Below are 20,529 nucleotides of genomic sequence, written 5' to 3' on the forward strand. Positions count from 1 at the left end.
TATTGCTTTTAGTTTTTCACTTAATTTCTTTACATATTCCAGGTATAAAATTATCATTTACAAATAAATTTTTGTCTCCTCCTTCCTGATATTATTCCTTTTATTTAATTCTTGGTGATTTGTAATATCTAGTTCTTCCAAAACAGTGTTAAATGAGAGTAATGATAGTGGGTCTCCTTGGCTTAATTCTGACTTTAATAAAGATGCTTCTAATTTTTCACTATCTTTTGGTTTGAGAGATTTTTTTCCCCCTTAGCATCTCTTCATAAAGATTAAGTGTTTTTGTTTTGAGCCTGGGTTTTTTTCACTACTATATTGAGTCTAGATTTTTTTCGCCAAATCTTAATTACTTAAATAGTTAGAGTTGAAAAGCATTTCCTACATTTTTTTCATAGATTACCTAAATGCAGTGTTCTAAGTAATAAGACAAAATTGGTACATTTGAGTCCTTTCTTCTGAACCTCTGACCAGTATTAAACTTCAGTATTATAGGTGCATTTTATTTGGTAGTGTGGTGGGTGGTAGGTGAATTTGTTAGAACATGAACATGAGGGTGGGAGCTTGGATTATATAAAAAATTTTTTTTTTTTGTGAGGAAGATCAGCCCTGAGCTAACATCTGTGCTAATCCTCCTCCTTTTTTTTTTCCCCCCCCAAAGCCCCAGTAGATAGTTGTATGTCATAGCTGCATATCCTTCTAGTTGCTGTATGTGGGACGCGGCCTCAGCATGGCTGGAGAAGCGGTGCATTGGTGCGCGCCCGGGATCCGAACCCAGGTGGCCAGTAGCAGTGCGCGCGCACTTAACCGCTAAGCCACGGGGCTGGCCCCTATAAAAATTTTAAAGATGATTGCATGTGGTGGTGTTTACTCAGTGATTCCTAGGCTGATTGACCATCGGAATGGGGGGGGCGGGCAGGGAATGTTAAAGACACAGATGCCCAGATTCCCCTTAGTGATTCTGGGACAGGCCCTGGGAATCCGAGTTTAGAAGCTTCCTGGGTGATCTGATCAGCTAGGCTTGGTACATTCTTTCCGGAAGCCTAGTCTTAAACTTGCCTGACAGATAAAGTAGGCCATGCTATAATGGAAGACTCAGTTTGATATCATGTTTCTAATAGGTCAACATTTTGAGGAATATTTTGAGGACCAGGGCCATGTTTTCCCCCCTCCCTCTCTCGGTGTCCTAGGTGTCCTCAGAGTATGCCTGCTACATTGTTTCCAGCTAGTGAACTGGTGGAAATAAAGAATGCTTCTTTGTTTTTATAAATGGTGTCTTGAACACTTTCCATATTTAAGAGTTGTGTTTTATTTGTTGTTTTTTTTTTTTGTTCTGTTTTTTATGTAGTTGAGCTTTTGTAAGACCATCTCTAATGGAGGACACCGGACTACCATTGGACTGTCCTCCTAGGAGAGAATTTAGGCTGAGCACTTAGTAGGTTCCATTTACAGTGTTCTATTTAATAGGCTCTCATTGAAGTTTGATAGGAGCCTGTGTTGATGAAGATTTCCTTAAAATTTTAAATTTGAATGTCTCTTTTTAAGAAATCTTGTTAGACATTCATTACATTGTGATTAATCAAAGTAACAAAACCTCAAGTGTATTTGATGCTATATAAGGAATAGCACAGGAAAATTTAAAGGTAGTAAATCACCATAAAGTGATGTGAATAGTTTGTGCTTTTGCTAGTGTTTTTAATAGTTTCAGTTTTGCTGGGAGAGTAAGGGAGGATCTCATAGTAAGTTTTTAATACCTAAGAATATTAATATATCTTAATGTTAGTTTGCCTCAGTCATGAAAATCATTGTTTGCTTAATATTCCTGATGCTGTGGTACCCGTGCGACTCTGTGACTGAAGGCCTCCTTTGAAGGCTGTACTATCTAAGGGGGCGCTGTGCCTTCATTTTTATTTATTTATTTTAAATTTTTTTGTTTATTGCAGTAACATTGGTTTATAACATTGTAAAAATTTCAGGTGTACATCATTGTACTTCTATTTCTGCATAGATTACATCATGTTCACCACCAAAATACTAATTACAACCCATCACCACACACATGTACCGAATTATCCCTTTCACCCTCCTCCCTCCCCCCTTCCCCTCTGGTAACCACCAATCCAGTCTCTGTCCCTATGTGTTTGTTTACTGTTGTTATTATCTACTACTTAATGAAGGAAATCATACGGTATTTGACCTTCTCCCTCTGACTTATTTCACTTTGCATAATGCCCTCAATGTCCATCCGAGCATCCCGGCGCCTGGTGCTGAGTGGCAGGTGGTAGTGGCATCCTCAGTGTTCAGTGGAATTTTAGAGCTGTGGGGCCGAAAGCGCTCCAGTGCATTTCTGCAGTGCGACCTTTGGCTGCTGTGGCCTTCGTTCGTGATATCAGGGTACCACCCTTTGAGGTGGAGATGAGACGTGGTTGTTGAAGGATGTCTGGCATCTACTAGGGTCACCATTTGTGCATTTATTTCCACCGCTTCACAGATTAGTGTGTCTGTGGTGTATGGAGTGGTGTACAGCAGGAAGACTGAACAATATGACTTGGGACACAGGACATACCGTGTTTTATTTTTTTAACTTTTCAAAATTTTAAATTAGGAAATATTTCAAACATACAGAAAAATAATAGTAAACAAATAATAACTGAAACTTACGTGGATAGCACTGTTCTAGTGCTCTTTCTCTATGTATTTATTTATATATTTATGTATATTACTAACCCCTGGGAGGTAGGTCGTATAATTAACTCCATTTTACAGATGGAAAAACTGAGATAGAGATAGGTAAAGTAGCTTGCCCAAAGTTACACACGTGGCACGTTAACAGAGCTGGGATTTGAACCCAGGCATTTTGGTGCCAGAGTGATCGTCTTAACCAATACAGTACACGCTGTTGCCTTTCAGAAATACAAAAAGTTACATAACAGACATGAATGATACTTAGCACCTAATTTTAATAAATGTTAACATTTTGCTGTATTTGTTTCAGGGTTTTGTTCTGTTTTTTTAAATAACTGCATTACGCAAAACAAGTGTTTTCTCATGTGTAAATGAGAGATTGTATTAGACAACGTCTTTGGTCTTTTCTGGTTCCATCAAATTGTTTTTCCGACTTGCAGCATCTCCTGGTGCAAACCTGGTCCTTTCCCCAGCACTTTGACAGTGATGACCTGTCCTTACATCTGGTAAGAACTCGTTTAGCAGATATGTATGGAGTGTCTGCCACATGCCAGGCACCGTGCCAGGGGATGGAGATACAGTCAAGAAAGAGGACCCTGCGCCGGTCATCACACAACTCATGATCTTATGACGGGGGCAGGTGGATTTATTTAAGTGCAAGCTGCATACTTTTTTTGAGGAGTGGGTGATGTGGCCTGTTAAAAACCCAGACTTAGATCTGGGGATTTTAGTGATCTGGCCTGCTTATTAGATTCTCTAGGCTTCTTTAGCCTTGGGTCAGTAATTCAGTTTATTTGTATTTATTGTCTGGAATATAATTCCAGAATGATGGTTCAATTGGGAATGATCCGGAAATTTTAAAGTTTGGTATATGTTGCGTTCCTTCTGTAAAGCCCCTGGGCTCTGGGTTGGCTTTGAAACATCCCTGTGGGTTTGGAGAGCCCTGGAGTGGGGAACTTGTGGGTCTGCTTGGTTTGTGTGCTCTGGTAACTTGTGGGAGTTGGAAAGGCCCTCAGATGGGTCCTGCCTTTTAGAAACTCCTTGTAGGGTTGGATGGGTCTCAGGGCCTGGCCTTGCCCAGGCTCTTGTGGCACCAAGAACTCAGATCCTTGGAGACTGAGCAGTAAGGCGTGATTTAAGTGGAGCTGATTTGCTCTTTTTGTGTCTTCAGACCTTATTCATTCACTGTGTGTTCAAAAATAGTAAAATTAGCGTATGGTAAACTACCTTTACATACCATAAAACTAATTTATTAGAATTTGGAATGTGTTACCACATCAAAACGTGTAGTATCAAGCATCTTGAAATAATTTGTAAAATAGAATGAATTCGTAAGTTACTTTCAACACTGCTAGGATGTATTTTTATTCGTTGTGAGCATTGCTGCAGAAGGATGGCTCCTTGTCCCTACTTCACCGTTCCTTACAGTAGGCCTAATAAGAAAGGAAGAACCCATGAGGCTTTTCAGTTTTTAATTTCCAGCAGATGGTTCTGAGTGGTCGTCCCCCCCTTTTTTATATATTTAGGAGAGTAGCAAATGCTTTTGGAGCAGACACTAGTATTTTGGCATTTGTTTTAGTTAAGGCTTTTGGAATTCATCATGCAGACTATCTTGACAGAAAATGGGCTTGTTCTGAAATGAGATGATAAAGAGACGCTCCTGTCAGATGTTCTCAGGAGGTGGCAGTAGCTGTTTCTAGACATATGCCATCACATTTTAAGAAAATTATATAATCTTTTTCTAACCCTTCCAAAAGTTCATGAAGTTTCAGAAGTAAGTTCACTTCTCTGAACACCAGCTCTGGAATGCGAGCCTGCGTATTTAGATGTGGGATCTTTTTCTCTTCACTGGCTCTCTGGCTTTGGGCAGCTTAACTAACTTCTCAGGGCCTCAGTTTTTTCATCTGTAAAATAGAGATAATATTTACTTTCTTCACACAGTTTTTGTAAAGATTAAGACAGTGTGAAAGTACTTTTAAAGTTATTAGGGGTACACAAATGTCATTTATGTGTTAATATATGTGTGCAAGAATTTTTCCAATAGAGCCAAGCATAATATTTTAAGTGTTTGTAACTGCTTGCTGTCTGAAATTAGTGTTTATTCTTAGTCAACATGTGTTTTTTTTTTTTTTTTTAAATTTCAAGGGACTGTTATGCAGCTTTATATTTTAGGACTTGGAAAGCTTATAATAAAAGACATTAGTGGGATACAGAGGGGAGTATTATTGTCTAAACATGTGTTGATGACTTTGTGCCCTTAGGTACACCAAGCTTGGCTACGCAGGCAACACTGAGCCACAGTTCATTATTCCTTCATGTAAGTATAGCCCCCCCTTGGCTTTATCAGGGATTGTGTTTCTCAGAATTGTTCTAAGCGTTCTCATTCTTTTTTCAAGGTATATTAATTTACTTACCGTCTTCTTTAAGAAGGTTGTTCTGGTTACTGGGGAGGGTTATTTATTTTGACACCTAGTTCTTGAATATTGCTATAGACTATAGCTGTTACCTAAAAACCACACTTTCCAGTTCTTTGATTTTCTTCTGATACAGCCCCTGGTCACTGTCACTGGAGTTTCTGCTTGGGTGGGTTGCTGGGGCCTTTCATTCAATCATAAATGTCTGAACTACTTCGAAGGAGTCTATCTGGTTCTTTAAGGTTAATTTGTAATTTTAAGTACGTACAGTTTTGTTAATCTAGCAACTTTGTGGACTGGATATCCCTTGTCCTGCACTGTTCACTCTGTTGAAAGACTTGTTTTTGGATTGAGAGGCCTGATGACTGTTTCATTGTGTTCAGAGGTGTTCTGTTTTTGTTAAAATTTTAGTCAGTAGAGAATGGTAAACTTAGAAGAAGAAATGTCCTCACATTTGTCAGGAGTGCACCTACCCACTCTTTATTTCCCACAGGAGTCACCAAGGTCAGGGCAGTTCTTCATGGGGTAGAATTCTTCTCTGAAACTAGTTAAATTCTGGGTTGTTACCGGGGGACAGTTTATCAAAGAGTAATGTATATCAATCAAGAGTGAAGTGAAAGCCTGCCTCCTAAATGTACTCCTTGTAAGATAAGTTGTAATCTTAGAAACTGTAAGCTGTTATGGGGCCGGGTGACGTTGTAATGACAGGCTCTTGTGCCCAGTATGGAACATGGACAACTTAGGAGAGCTGGAGGGAAGGAGCTTAGTATTCATTCATTCAAGAGAAGACTAAAGCCTAATCTGGTGAATATGGGTATTCAAATTACTAGAGCATACTCCAGATTCCTTGAGCACATTTACTTCACCTCATTCTGGTTCCTTGCTTGCTGGATGACTGATCATGAATTTGATTTTCTAGATCTGAATGCTTTGATACCATGATGGGGTGTCCTCGACAGTAGGCATGATGGTCTGCTGCATCCTCATTTTAAATTCATAATTTGGTGTGTTAGTTTGCTAGGACTGCCATAACAAAATACCACAGAGTGGATGTCTTAAACAACAGAAATTTATTTTATCACAGAGTGGAGGCTTGAAGTCCAAGATGAAGGTGCCATCAGGATTGGCTTCTGGTGAGGCCTCTCTCCTTGGCTTGCAAATGGTGCCTTCTCACTGTGTCCTCACGTGGCCTTTTCTCTGCACAGGGCTGAGAGAGGGCTTTCTGGTGTCTCTTCCTGCTCTTATAAAGACAGTAGTTCTGTTGCATCAAGGCCCCACCAGTATGACCTCCTTTAGCCTTTTTTGCCCCCTGATAGGCCCTATCTCCAAATATAGTCACATTGGGGGTTAGGTCAACATATGGATTTTGAGGGGACACAGTTCGGTCCATAACAGTTGGCGTTCTGTAGGATAGATCAGTGTTTTGTGAATTTTATTGTTGTGAATGTCCCAGAACTTGGTCATTCCATGATGAGTTGGTAAGTTGGACTTTCTGACTTTTCAGAGCAGATTAGATTGTAACCTTGTTAAGGGCCACAACTCTAAAAGGCTGACCTTGCACCTTTTGCTTTAATGCTTTGCCATTTAAAACTGTCAGCAGCGTTCAGTTGGCTGCCCCATTTAACCTGTCATCGTTAACAGAGGGGAACCGAAGTCAGTTATTAGCAGGATTTCATTCACTGTCAGGAGGCACGGCCACTCGCAGGTCGGTGCTGTCGGAACTTTAGCAGTGGCAGAAGCTGGAAAGATAATAAAAATGTCAAAGAGGGGAGTGAAAGAACAGTTGCACTGTTGGCTGAATTTGAGGCAGGAGATAGAGAGCCGCAGGAGGCAGGGTTAGAAGCAGTTTGGGCAGAAGTAGGGGGTTGGACAGGTAGGGGCCTTGGTTACCTTGGGCCGTTGTCCACTGCTTGTCTTAGTGCTGGGAGCTGACCCGTTTTTCTGGTTGTAGAGGCTCTGTTCGCAATGTGAAGGTCAAGATGTATGTGCTAAAGTGGCATCCAGAGAGAAAAGGTGCAGCGTGTGTGGATGTGTGGCAGGTGCCGGAACAAGGCTTTTTGATTCCCAAGGGCGTTGAGGCGAAGCCCGTGCGGCGTGTGTGAGGAATTGCTGCGCTCGGACGGTGCTGGAATCACAGCTCCCAGTAGAGAGTGGCAGGAGATGTGGTGGGAAGCATGGAGAAGGGCCAGACGATGAAGGACTTGGAACTGTCATCTGAAGGAATTTTAGTTTTATGTTGCACAGCAGGAATTTTCGTGTTGCTTCTGAGGCTCCCTCGGGCCCTGGTCCCCGGACCAGAGAGGCACCACGCCCTGTCCAGCTTGACCAGGCAGCCTTGCTTCGACCTGATCTGCTTGAGCTTCTGCACAGAATTTGCTTGATTGTTTTAAGAAGATTTTTCCCTTCCTTTTTTTTTCCTTTAAGTTGCTGGAGAACGTTAGGAGTCATTGCAGAGTTTCAGGCATCGGAGTGTATGTGTGTCCATAGAAAGAGGATGTGTGAGGGGCGGGGAGGGGTCAGGAGAAAGGGAAGTCCATTTCAGACATTCGGTGTTTGAAGAGTTCGGGTGTAAAGGTCCAGTGTGCGACTGGTGAAAGGTTGAGTGCTCTGGGGAAGGTCTAGACTGGAGATGGAGGTTGAGCCCGGAGATGTTTGTGTTTTTGTATTAAATAGAATTCTTTATAGTTTTTATTCTGGCCAAAAAAATGCAAAAGATAATCTAACAAAGACTCGTGTACCCCGCACCCAGAATGAACGAAATGTTAACACGATTTCATCTTGTAAATGCATACACACACACACGTCCGTCAGCGTGGGTGCCAGCCCTGTCTCTCCTCCAGTCCTGCCGCTCTTTCCCTTGTCTCCCTGCTTTGGTGGGTATTTCCTCCATCCAGTCCATGTTCTGTGTTTACCTTGTGGATACAAGGGTACGTTCACAATATGTAGCGTTGTTCTGTGAGTTTAAACATTTCCAAAGTGATATCGTACTGCAAATAATTTTCTGAATTGTTCCTTTAAAAAACTCTCAATATTATGTTTTTAAAGATTTTATTTATTTATTTTTTTCCCTCCAAAGCCCCAGTAGATAGTTGTATGTCATAGCTGCACATCCTTCCAGCTGCTGTATGTGGGACGCGGCCCCAGCATGGCCGGAGAAGCGGTGCGTCGGTGCGCGCCCGGGATCCGAACCCGGGCCGCCAGCAGCAGAGCGCACGCACCCAACCACTAAGCCACGGGGCCGGCCCTCAATATTATGTTTTTAGGACTCATCAGTGTTGATATATACAAATGTAGATCAGAATTCTAATATGTGAATCTACAACAACTTTTTTTCGTTTGGGCATTTTCCGGTTTTCTCCATTACACAGATAATGCAGTAACTATCTCCTTGTCTACATGTGCTAGTTTCCAAAGAGAAAATAACGAGAAACGGGCTTGTTTCATCTTTCAGGTGTGCACCTCTTCAGCCCCATCAGGGTTGCCAAGGGCACTTGTGCCGATTTAAACTCCCATCAGCAGTGGGTCCATGTCTGTTTCTGCACCTCCTGGACAACAGTTGACATTGTTAAGACTTCAATTTTTGTCAGTCTAATGAAAATAAAATGATGTCTCATTTTATAAATTTGCATTTCTCTGATTACTAGTAAGATGGAGCACCTTTCATTGCCTGTTCATATCTTTGCCCATTTTTCTATTGCATCTTTTTGTCTTTTTTGTGGAGTTACAGGAACTCCTTGTATATTCTGAATACTAATTTGTGGCAAGTATCTTCTTGTAGTCTGTGACATCTTTTTTAAATGATTTTTCTTTTTAAATCTAGAAATTTAAAATTGTGATATAGTCAAAATTTTCGATCTTTTTGTTTTGTAATTTATTTGTTTTAAAAAATGCATTTCTACTCCAAAATCATAAAGACTTTCTATATTTTTTCTAAGAAAAAATTTTTTTGAATATGATGTGAGAGAGTTAATTTTATTTGTTTTCCAAATGGAAGGCCAGTTGTCCCAACACTGTTTATTGAAGTGTGCATTCCAATGTGACATGGCTCTTCAGTCATACTGAGGTACCATATATGCTTGGGAATATTTCTGGTGTTTTAATTTTGTTTCATTCATGCATTTGTTTATCTCTGTTCCAGATTTTCTCTATCTTAGATACTTTTATAGTAGTCTCCCCTTATCTGCAGAGGATACGTTCCAAAAGCCCCTGTAGATACCTGAAACCACGGATGGTACCGAAATCTATGTTTACTGTGTTTTTTTCCTGTATATACATACCTATGATAAAATTTAATTTATAAATTAGGCACACTGGAGGATTAATGGCACTTTGGGGCCATTATTAAATAACATGAGGGTTATTTGAACACAAGCACTGCAGTACCTCGACAGTTGATCTAATGACTGAGAGGGTTACTAAGTGACTAATGGACAGGTAGTGTGTACAGTGTGGATACGCTGGACAAAGGGATGATTCACGTCCAGGGCGGGAGGGCAAGGGATGGCGTGAGATTTTGTCATGCTACTCAGGATGCCATGCAATTTAAAAATTATTGTTTATTTCTGAAATTTTCCATTTAATATTTTCTGACCACGGACTGAAATCACAGAAAGTGAAGCCTTGGATGAGGGGAGGCTGCTGTACTTTATCATGTCTTGATATCTGGTAGGTCTGCTACCTCCTTTTTCTTTCTCAGAATAACCTTGGCCACTATTAGGCCTTTACTCTTTATTGTAAGTTTTAGAATCAGTTTAAGGTCCATAAAAAATTATAATGGGGTTTTGATTAGAGAAACATTCAATTTATAGATTAATTTGGGAAAAATTTGACGTCTTTATGACTTGAGTTTTCCTATCCATGAATATGATACGTATGTTTTATTATTTATTCATGTCTCATGTTTCAGGAGTGTTTTGTAATATTCTATAGTGTTTGTAATATTCTTCAAAAAGCTCACACGCACCTTTTGCTAGATTTATTTTTAGGTGCCTTAGTGTTTTTGTTGCTCTTGTGAATTTTTTTAAATTACATTTTCTAATTAGTAAGTGCTAATATGTGGGAATGCTAGTGAGTTTTTTAAGTTGTTTTTGAATACAACAACCTTGTTGACCTCTCTTATTTGTTCTAATAGCCTGCAGAGTCTTTTAAGTTTTCTATACAGACTGTTGTATTAACTGCAAATAGTGGTTGTTTTGTCTCTTCCAATCCCAATACTTCGTAATTTTTTCTTGGTCTTTTTGCACTGGCTGGAACTTCTACTACTGTAGTGACGAGGATTGGAGATTGCAGGTGCTTGTCTTTCTGACTTTAAAGAGAATGGTTTTAGTGTTTCATTGGTGATTGCTGTAGGTTTTTGCGGAAATGCTTTTTTCAGGTTAATACAGTGCCCTTCTATTCCTAGTTTACTAAGAGTTTTTTTTTTTAATGATGAATGGATATTGACATTTAAGGCTTTCTCTGTATCTATTGAGATGATCATATGGTTTTGGACATTTAAGCTCCTAATATAATGAATTACATTAATATATTTTCAAATATTGAACAGTCATTTATGTCATTCTTGAGATAAACCCTACTTGGTTATGAAATACCAAGTACGTGCTGAATTGTATTAGCAAATTTTTATTTGAGATTTTTACATCAATAATCAAAAGTGAGATTGGTCTATAATTTTCCTTTCTTGTACTATTTTTCTTTGGTTTATATATCAAAATTATACTGGCTCTATAAAATGAGTTTGTTAACTTTCTTTTTCTCTTCCTTGGAACAGTTTATATAAGATAGGAATTACTTATTCCTTGAAGGTTGAGTAAAATATATGACATTCTTTTGGAAAATATACTGGATATTTTTATTTAAAAAATTACTGTTGTCTGTCAGCTGCCATAGCAAGTGTTCTTAAGATATGGAATTTATATCTAAATCTTTAGGTGTACTCTTCCTGAGATATACTCTCCCTGATAATCTTCCAAATAAAGCTGCTATGAACAATTGTGTACAGGTTTTTCTGTGGACATAATTTTCAGTTCTCTGGATAAATACTGTGTGGTGCAGTTGCTAGGTTGTATGGCAAATTTATGTTTAGTATTAAGAAACTGCCAAAGTATTTCCCATAATGGCTGTACCATTTTGCATTTCCACCAGCTATGTATGAGAGAGCTGGTTGTACCACATCCTTGCCAGCATTTGGTATTGTCACTATTTTTTATTTTAGGTTCTAATAAGTATGTAGTGATATCTCAGCATGGTCTTAATTTTCATTTCCTTAATGGCTAGTGATGTTGAACATCTTTTCATGTGCTTATTTGCCATCTGAATATCCTTTTCCCTGAGATGTCTCTTCATGTCTTCTGCTCATTTTCTAATTGGATTGTTTGTATTTTTACTGTTACATTTTGAGAGTTCTTTATGTATACCAGATAAGAGTCCTTTGTCAGGTATGTGGTCTGCAAATAATTTCTCCCAGTGTGTAGCTTGTCTTTTTATCTTCTTCACAGGGTCTTTTACAGAGCAAAAGTTTTAACTTTTGATGAACCAGCTTTTTGATTCATCGATTTTTCTTTTAAATTTTATTGATTTCTGCACTTTATTTCCTTCCTTTTTCTTGCTTTGGGTTTATTTTGCTCTTCCTTTTCTAGATTCCTAAGGTGAGAACTTCAGTTATTGATTTGAGACTTTTTCTCTTTTCTAATGTAAGCGTTTAGTGTTAAAATTTTTCCTCTATTACTGCTTTAGCTGTGTCCGACACATTTAGATATTTTGTATTTTCATTTTCATTCCATTCATGTAGTTTTTAGCTTTCCTAAGACTTCCTATTTGATCCATGGATTTTTTTTTTGTTGTTTAGTTTCCAAGCGTTTGAGAGGATTTTCTTGTTATCTTTCTGTTACTGATTTCTGGGTTAATCCTGTTGTAGTCAGAAAGCACACTGTGTGACTTCAGTTCTTTTAAGCTTGTTGAGGTTTGCTTCATGGCGCAGTGTAAGATTTATTTAGGTTGCATGGACGTTTGAGAACAATGTGTGTTTGGTGGGTGGAGTGTTCTGTACATGTTGGTTAGATCCTGAAGGTTGATGGTATTGTTGAGTTCTCTGTCTTTGCTGATTTTCTGTCTACTTGTTGGATCAATTGAGGGAAAGGTGTTGAAATCTACAGCTATAATTGTGGATTTACCTGTTTCTCCTGTCAGCTTCTGAGTCACATATTTTTCTGCTCCATGCTTTAGTACATACACATTTAGGATTGCCATGTCTTCTTTTTTTTTTTTTTTTTTTAAAGATTTTATTTGTTTATTTTTTCCCCCAAAGCCCCAGCAGATAGTTGTATGTCATAGCTGCACAACCTTCTAGTTGCTGTATGTGGGACGCGGCCTCAGCATGGCCGGAGAAGCGGTGCGTCGGTGCGCGCCCGGGATCCGAACCCGGGCCGCCAGCAGCGGAGCGCGCGCACTTAACCGCTAAGCCACGGGGCTGGCCCGCCATGTCTTCTTGATGGATTGACCTTTTATCATTATTTAGTGTCCCTCTCTATCAGTGGTAACTTTCCTTGCTATAAAGTTTACTTTTTCTGATAACAATATAACCACCCATGCTTTCTTCGATTAAGGTTTGCATAGAATATCTTTTTCTGTTTTTCTGCTTTCAACCTTCATATATCATTACATTTGAAGAGAGTTTCTTGTAGACAGCATACAGTTCAGTCACGTTTTTTTTAATCCACTCTGCCAATATCTGTCTTTTAATTGCTGTATTTAGACCACTTACATTTATTGTAATTACTGATCAGTGCTTTTTCTGTTTGTTCTTTCTGTTTTTGATTTCTTTGTCTTGTTTTACCTAACTTCCTGTGGATACTTGAGCATGTTTTAGAATTTCATTTTGATTTATCTATGGCGTTTTTGAGTAGGTCTCTTGCATTGCTTTTTAAGTGGTTGCTCTAGCTATCACGTTATACGTACATAACTTTTCTCAGTCTGCTGGGTGTCAACATTTTATCATTTTGACTGAAATGTAGAACTCTTACCTCCTTTTATGACCCTTTACCGCCCCCTTCTCATGTAATTGATTTAAATATTTCCCCTACATACACTGAGAAGCACATCCCTGTTATAATTTTTGTTTCAACTACTAAGCGTAATTTATAAAACTCAAGAGGAGAAGGAAAGTAATTGTAATTACCCATATTTTTGCTCTTTCCCTTGTTCTTTCTTCCTTCTTGATGTTCCAAGATTCTTTTTTGTTTTTATCGTTTCCTGTCTGTTTGGAGAACTCTCTTGAGCCATTTTTTCAGAGTAGATAGTGCTGGTGACAAATTCTGTTAGTTTTTGTTCATCTGAGAACATCTTGATTTGCTTTTGAGTGATGTTTTTGCTGAATGTAGAGTCCTGAGTGGCATTTCTCTCAGCACTTGAAAAGTGTGCCATTTCCTTCTGGGCTCCTTGGTTTCTGATGAGAAATTTGCTGGAGGCTTTCAGAATTTTTCCTTTGGTCTTCAGTTTTTAGAGGTTTGACTATAATGGGTCTTGGTGTGGATTTCTTTGGGTTTATCCTGTTGGAGGTTGTTCAGTCTTGAATCTGTAGGTTTATGTATTTTTTTGCCAAATTTGGCAAATTTTTAGTGATTATTTCTTTGAATACTTTTTCAGCCCTACCTCCTTTTTCTTCTCCTTCTGGGACTTGGAAGACATGAATGTTAGAGCTTTTGTTATATATCCCATGTGTCCTGGAGGCCCTGTTCATTTGTTTATCAGTCTGTTTTCTCTTTGTGGTTCAGATGGGGTAATTTCTGTTGTTCTGTCTTCAAGTTCAGTGATTCTTTCCTCTGTCCTTTTCTGCTCTTGAGCCCATCCATTGAGATTTTTACTTCAGGTATTGTGTTTTTTAGTTCTAAAATTTCCATGTGGTTTTGTTTTTATATCTTCTAGCTTTGCTGTGACTTTGTGTTTCTTTACTGAGACTTTCTTTTATTTTCCATTTGTTTCCAGTGTGTTTGTAATTGCTCACTGAAGCGTTTTTGATGGCTCCTAAAATCTTGTTCGATAATTCTATTATCTGTGTCATCCCAGTGTTGGCATGTGTTGTCTTTTCTCATTTTAGTTGAGATGTTCCTGGTTCTTCCTATGGTGAGAGATTTTTTTTTTTGTTGAAACCTGGACATTTTGGGTATTACATTATGAGATTCTGGATCTTATTGAAATCTTATGTATCAGCAAGTCACTTCTTTTCTTTTTTTTGGATTGTTTATTTTTTTATTGAGGTATAATTGACATACAATATTATATTAATTTCAGATGTACAAGATAATGATTCAATATTTGTATATATTGTGAAATGATCACCACAATAAGTTTAGTTAACATCCATCACCATACATAGTTAACAGAATTTTTTTTCTTGTGATGAGAACTTTTAAGATTTACTTTCTTAGCAACTTTCAAATATGCGATACATTATTATTAACTATAGTTGCCATGCTGTACATTATATCCCCATAACTTATTTATTTTATAACTGGAAGTTTGTGCCTTTTGACTGCTTTCACCCATTTCACCCACCCCCACCCCCTGCCTCTGGCAACCACCACTCTGTTCTCTGTATCTATGAGCTTAGTTTTTTTTTTTTCTTTTTTTTCTTTTTAGATTCCACATATAAGTGAGATCGTACTTGTCTTGATCCTACAAATACTTGACGGTATTTGTCTCTCTCTGTTTGACTTATTTTATTTAGCCTAATGCCCTCAAGGTCCATTGATGTTGTCACAAATGATAAGATTTCTTTTTCTTTTATGGTTGAAGTAAGTCATTTTTGATATGGCTCCAGCAGGGGCAGGGGGATGCCCCTGTTAATGCCAGATTGGGGTCAAAGTTCTGATTTTCTTCTTGGCCTTTGTTGACGCTCAGCTGGAGAGGGGCTCCATGTTACTGCTGAGTGGGGTTAGGAGTTCAGGCTCCCCACTAGGCCTCTGCAGATAACATCCTGGCTGGGAGGCGAGGGTGCCTTGTTACTGCTGGTGGTGGTGGAAGTCCTGGCTTTCTGGTGGGCTTCCTCTGACAGAACCCCAGTGTGGAAGGAGAGGGGCTTGTTTCTGCTGCGTGGGATGGAGGTCCTGGCTCCCCACGTGGTATCCACTGACACTGAGGGTGGGGGGTTTGTTTTTCTCTGGTGTTGATTGGAGTCTGGTTATTGTTTTAAGGTTTTCTGTCTTTTCAGGCTGCCCCTTTCATCTCCTTTGGCTAGAGATAGCAGGCTTTTTTGGGGACCTTTTTTGTTTGTGCCTATTGGTGTTCCTGGGTTGCCGGCTTTTCGAGCACCTGGGTATGGGATATATGAGACAAAAAGAAGACGTAGAGAACTCACCACTGTGTTGTTCCTAGGGTCCTGAGGTCCCTAGCCAGTCTGCTTTCTTCTCTTCACCTCTCAGCATCTTTTTGTGTTTCTTTAATATATGAAGTCCAGGGATTCTAGCTGGACTTATTGAGAGGAATAGGGAAAAGTGTGTTTACTCCATCTTTCCAGAAGCAGAAGTCCAAATTTAATTAATATTGAATAGGTAATGTCTTCATGTGACATAAAAGTGAACTGTATATATAAAAAGATGTACAGTGAAAATTGACCTTCTCCCACTCACTTCCCCTCTTAGATGGCAACTACTGTTTCTGGTTTCTTGTGTATCCTTCCTTAGGTACTCTCTACATACACCAGCAAATGTACACAGACATATGTTTTTCCCCAAGTGGTGGCATACCACATGCACTGTTTTACACCTTGTTTTTTTTCTCATAACACCACTTCTTAGTGATCCTTCTAGATTAATACATGAAGGACTGCTTCATTCTTTTTCATGGCTTCATGATATCCTATTGCATGGGGATGCCACATGTATGTAACTAGTTGGAATGTTTAAATGTTGATTCCATTATCTGTTATATTTATTGTCCTTTCCATTTTAGTGTCCTCTGTACATTTCTAGCCTTCTCTGTTTATACGTGAGTCGGGGTTCTGTAGTATGCTGTGGTGTGCTGGAGATAGCTGCTGGAGTGACACAGGTCATTATTCTATGATGAGTCATATAATCTGTCAGTACTCATAGATGTTCATTGATAACTACTGTCTTAGACACATTTCTCCATTGTGTTCATAAGGACTGTTTAGACCATGTTTTGCTTTTCATAGGTACAAATAAAAGATTTTGAATATAAGCTCTGTATACCTTTACTCTCTTTCATGGATTCAGTTACTTCCTATATAATAGTTAAAAGAAGTATACTTTATGATTTTTTGTTTTTTGTTATTTCTGAGGGCCGCTAAAACATAGATCTACTATGATTTGGGGTCAGTGTACTTTGACCTACCTTTTTGGGAGGGATAAGATTTACTTTGTTGTCATTTAAATTTTGTGGTAGTTTCATTCTCCCTAAGTTTAGCATTTTTTTCTTTAAGGTGGTGATTTTTCTTTTGGTTAAATATATTGCCCTCAAATTCTTGGGAAATGTGAATGATGTCATGGTTTGCAGAATCTTTTTGCCTTTGTCTCTTCACAATCTTTTGTATTGACTTGGCAGTTTAATTCTAAATTCATGCATAATTAAGTTTGGTCTTGTCGAGGGGATAGAGTCTGTGACTTGTGCTGGCACACTGTGTGAGGATTTTTGAGGTCTGCTGTAAGCTGTCTTGCCAGGGGCCCTTAGAAATACCTGGGGTCCTGTGTGGTGTCTGTCAGTGTACCATTGAGTGGTGTGGTCCGTTTTCAGAGATGGGTTTGTTTATTTCTGCAGATCGCTTTAGTAAGTTATGGCCCAACAAACTTTTCTGTCCCCATTCTGAGCCTCATGCTCCAGACATGCGCCCTGCTTCTGACTGGGATGCTCTCTCTAGATTCAGTCCCCAGCATTTCCACGTCACCCCTGCTTCTTCAGTCCTGCAGAAATTCTGTCCTTTAGATTTGTGCCGCCTTTTGTTAACTTGAAGACTTCAAGACTAAACGTGACAGTGAGTTGGAGTGAGAAGAGGATTTCTGTCCTGTATCTCTTTCACTTCTTCAGCCTGTTGCTTCAAGATGCCTCTCTGAGAAAAAGCATTCAAATTCACTCTTATAGCTTTGTTGCCATTCTTCATCTGTAATAAATTACAGATTTCAGATAATTTACTTTTAAAAATAGTTGTATATGTTTACTAATTCTTTTTAGAATAAATTTGGTGAAGGTGAGTTTCTGGGAGCTCAAAGTGTGACCAAGGTTAGGAATTTAAATGGAAAATTGAATCTTTGTGAAGCTTTCTACATTTCATTAGATGTTAAATTCTGGAGTGAAGTTTTATGTGATTATTTACTACTAAGTATATTCCCAAATATCAAGATTAAGCTCTTATTAAAATAATGTATCATAAAGCCATTAATATTTTTACATAATACAGTTGTTTGATTATTGTACTTTTCTTTTTGTGACAGATATTAGCCAGCAACCTTCTAGTTTTTCCTTTTAATTCGAAGTCTTTTCTTTTCTGTAACAAGACTAAAAATATATTTTAAATCTATCTGATGCAGAGTTTTATTAAAATGAGAGCATATAGGCATTATTTTTCAGTTTACTCTCCTCTTCTGTGTTATGTTTTTAATTTTGTCTCCTTCCATATTGCGTTTTAAAATTTGGAACCTACTGATGTATACATTGCACTTACTATCTTGAGGGATTTTTCCAGATGAAACTGAGAAATTTAGTAATGTAGCTTCTGTCAGCATTAAAAGCAGACCAACTAAATTCCTTTGTGCCATTCTGAAAGTAATACTGGAACATAATAACTTGTTTCTGTATTAAAATTTTATGTACTCAGTGTCTTTTCCGAGAACACCTTCGACCACAGATAAAACGCTAACATTGAAGATTTACTTGTGCTTACGTAGGGATTGTATTATCTTTTCTTGCTCATGCAGATGTGCATAGTGATGGGATCTGTGTGCTGTCTTTTAGGCATTGCCATCAGAGAGTCGGCAAAGGTGGTTGACCAAGCCCAGAGGAGAGTGTTGAGGGGAGTGGATGACCTGGACTTCTTCATAGGGGACGAAGCTGTAGATAAACCCACGTATGCCACCAAGGTAGGCTCCTGACGAGAGCTGCTTCTTTCAGCGTGCAGCCAGACACAGAGCAGTAGAACGTAGAGTGCAGAATGGTGGATTATCTAGAAATTGTACCTGTGAGTTATGGAATGTGTTTTTATTCTTATGTTTGAAAAGAGGTTTTGTCCTTGTTTTTGAATAGGGTATTTATTTTTTTTGTGAGGAAGATCAGCCCTGAGCTAACATCCGATGCCAATCTTCCTCTTTTTTTTTTTTGCTGAGGAAGGTTGGCCCTGAGCTAACATCCATGCCTGTCTTCCTCCGCTTTACATGGGACCCCACCACAGCATGGCCTGACAAGCGGTGCGTTGGTGCGTGCCCAGGATCTGAACTTGGGAACCCCAGGCCACCGAAGCAGAGCACGTGCACTTAACCGCTTGCGCCACCAGGCCAGCCCTGAATAGGGTATTTTTGATGTGGGCAATCAAGTGAATTTACAAAGCCCTGGAATGCGGGATTGACTCAGGGAATGGGGGGTTACATGTGAGAGCAAGATCCGCTCCTATGGAAGGTTGCAGGTTGACTGATGAATCTGTCAGATGTGGAAAGTTGCAGATTGATTAATTAAAAAGAAGCACTAAAATTAGAAGCACTAAAATTATTTAACTGGACATTTGTTCTATAAAAAAAAAGGGCTCCGGATTGAATGGTATGGTGGATTAGCTGCACTTTTCCATCTTTACCCCATTGTTGAGATGATTCTTTGTACTTAGAAATGGGTGGAGTAGAATATAAACAATAACATAACTTAATCTTTCCGTGCGAGTGCCTGTTGTTCCTGTACGTGAATTAACGTTCACTTCCTGTGGAGGAGACCTTTATTCTCCAATAACTCAGTCTCTTCCGGGCCAGAGCGGTTAGACCGTCACTCTTGCTGTTGTGAACTGAAGCTTGGCTTACTGTGCTGTCTCTTGCTTTAGTGGCCAATAAGACATGGAATAATTGAAGACTGGGATCTTATGGAAAGGTTCATGGAACAAGTGATTTTTAAATATCTTCGAGCTGAACCTGAGGATCATTATTTTTTAATGGTGAGTAATTGGAACTAAGAGGAATATATCCCTGTAAATTCTGATTTTAAACTCAAGATATTCTTCCCTGGGGAATTTTTAATTCCTGCTAAAGCTATTTGTGTGAATTGGGGTGCTTCTTTGGCAGATAACAGAAGGCTCAACAAAAATGTCTAAAATCAAAAGGGACACATTATCTCACAAAACAGGAGGGCTGGAATTGGGCATTTCCAGGGCTGATTATTTCAGCAGCCCAGTGATGGAAGCAAGGACACAGCCTAGTGCGCTGGCTGAGCCTTCTGGCTCCCTCCATCAGGCTCCAGGGATGGCTGCCCAAGTTTCTATACCACCTCTTGGTGTATCTGCTTTCAGAGGTAGAAGCACTTCTTAAGAATTAAGAATCCCTTTCCCAGAAACCTTCCCAGCAGATTTGCCCATCCGTCCATGCCTAACCTGGTCATTAGCAGGGGTAATGGAATTACCTTGACAGGTTTAGATTAATCAAGACTCTCTCCCTGGGGCTGGGGGGGGGACCATCTCTGATCACCTGGCCCCAGGAGTAAGTACCTAAACAGGTCTCCAACAGCAAGGAAGATGGAGGGAGGAATGGATTTGGGTAGGAAACCAACTGTGTACTTTGATATCCTCGTGAAGTAACTGGGTGACTATGATTTTTGCTTCTTATAACAGAGGAACCTGAGTCAAGATGTTATTTTGCCAGGGTTTAAATCTTACTGTAAAAACTTGAGCTGAGTTATGGGCCCTGATTATGGTACAGTAGTCTACCCTTATCCGAGGTTTCAGTTACCTGCGGTCAACTGTGTCCAAAAATAACGCTATGTCACAGTGTCTAGTCATCCACTTCACTTCATCTCATCACGTAGGCATTGTATCACCTCACAATCATCACAAGAAGAAGAAGGATGAGTACAGTACAATAAGATACTTTGAGAGAGAGACCACATTTACTTAACTTTTATTACAGTATATTGTAATAATTCTTCTATTTTATTATTAGTTGTTAATCTCTTACTGTGCCTGATTTATAAATTAAACTGTATCATAGGTGTGTATGCATAGGAAAAAACATCGTGTATATAGGGCTCAGGACTATCTGCAGTTTCAGGCACCCACAGGGGGTCTTGGACCGTATCCCCTGGGGATAAGGAAAGACTACTGTACTTAATTGATCTTGTTCAAACAAAATAAAACATTACAGAGAAATGAGAAGACATATCTCTTGGTTATGGAATTTGTTCTGTTGTTCTACTCAACATGTGTTTCCTTCCATGAAACGTTCTTTTTAAGTTAAAA

The 20,529-nt window shown here is 39.1% G+C and overlaps 1 protein-coding gene across 6 annotated transcripts in view; it reads left to right on the forward strand.

Annotated features, from left to right (window-relative positions):
• The window catches only part of ACTR3B (actin related protein 3B), a 146,201-nt gene that overhangs the window by 12,858 nt on the left and 112,814 nt on the right, over nucleotides 1–20,529 (forward strand). For 3 of the 6 annotated variants that reach the window (XM_087433490.1, XM_087433496.1, XM_087433507.1), the window contains exons 2-5: nucleotides 3,123–3,188; nucleotides 4,944–4,999; nucleotides 18,060–18,184; nucleotides 19,126–19,236. In XM_087433490.1, the coding sequence (XP_087289616.1) occupies nucleotides 3,123–3,188; nucleotides 4,944–4,999; nucleotides 18,060–18,184; nucleotides 19,126–19,236 (358 nt within the window). Of the gene's footprint in view, nucleotides 1–3,122; nucleotides 3,189–4,943; nucleotides 5,000–9,705; nucleotides 9,762–18,059; nucleotides 18,185–19,125; nucleotides 19,237–20,529 lie in introns of those variants that run through there. The other 3 variants (XM_087433516.1, XM_087433501.1, XM_087433518.1) reach the window with 3 other exon arrangements.

Source organism: Ceratotherium simum, chromosome 1 (assembly GCF_057802395.1).
Source record: "Ceratotherium simum simum isolate JZ-2026a chromosome 1, ASM5780239v1, whole genome shotgun sequence".
In the NCBI taxonomy this organism is placed as follows: domain Eukaryota; kingdom Metazoa; phylum Chordata; class Mammalia; order Perissodactyla; family Rhinocerotidae; genus Ceratotherium; species Ceratotherium simum.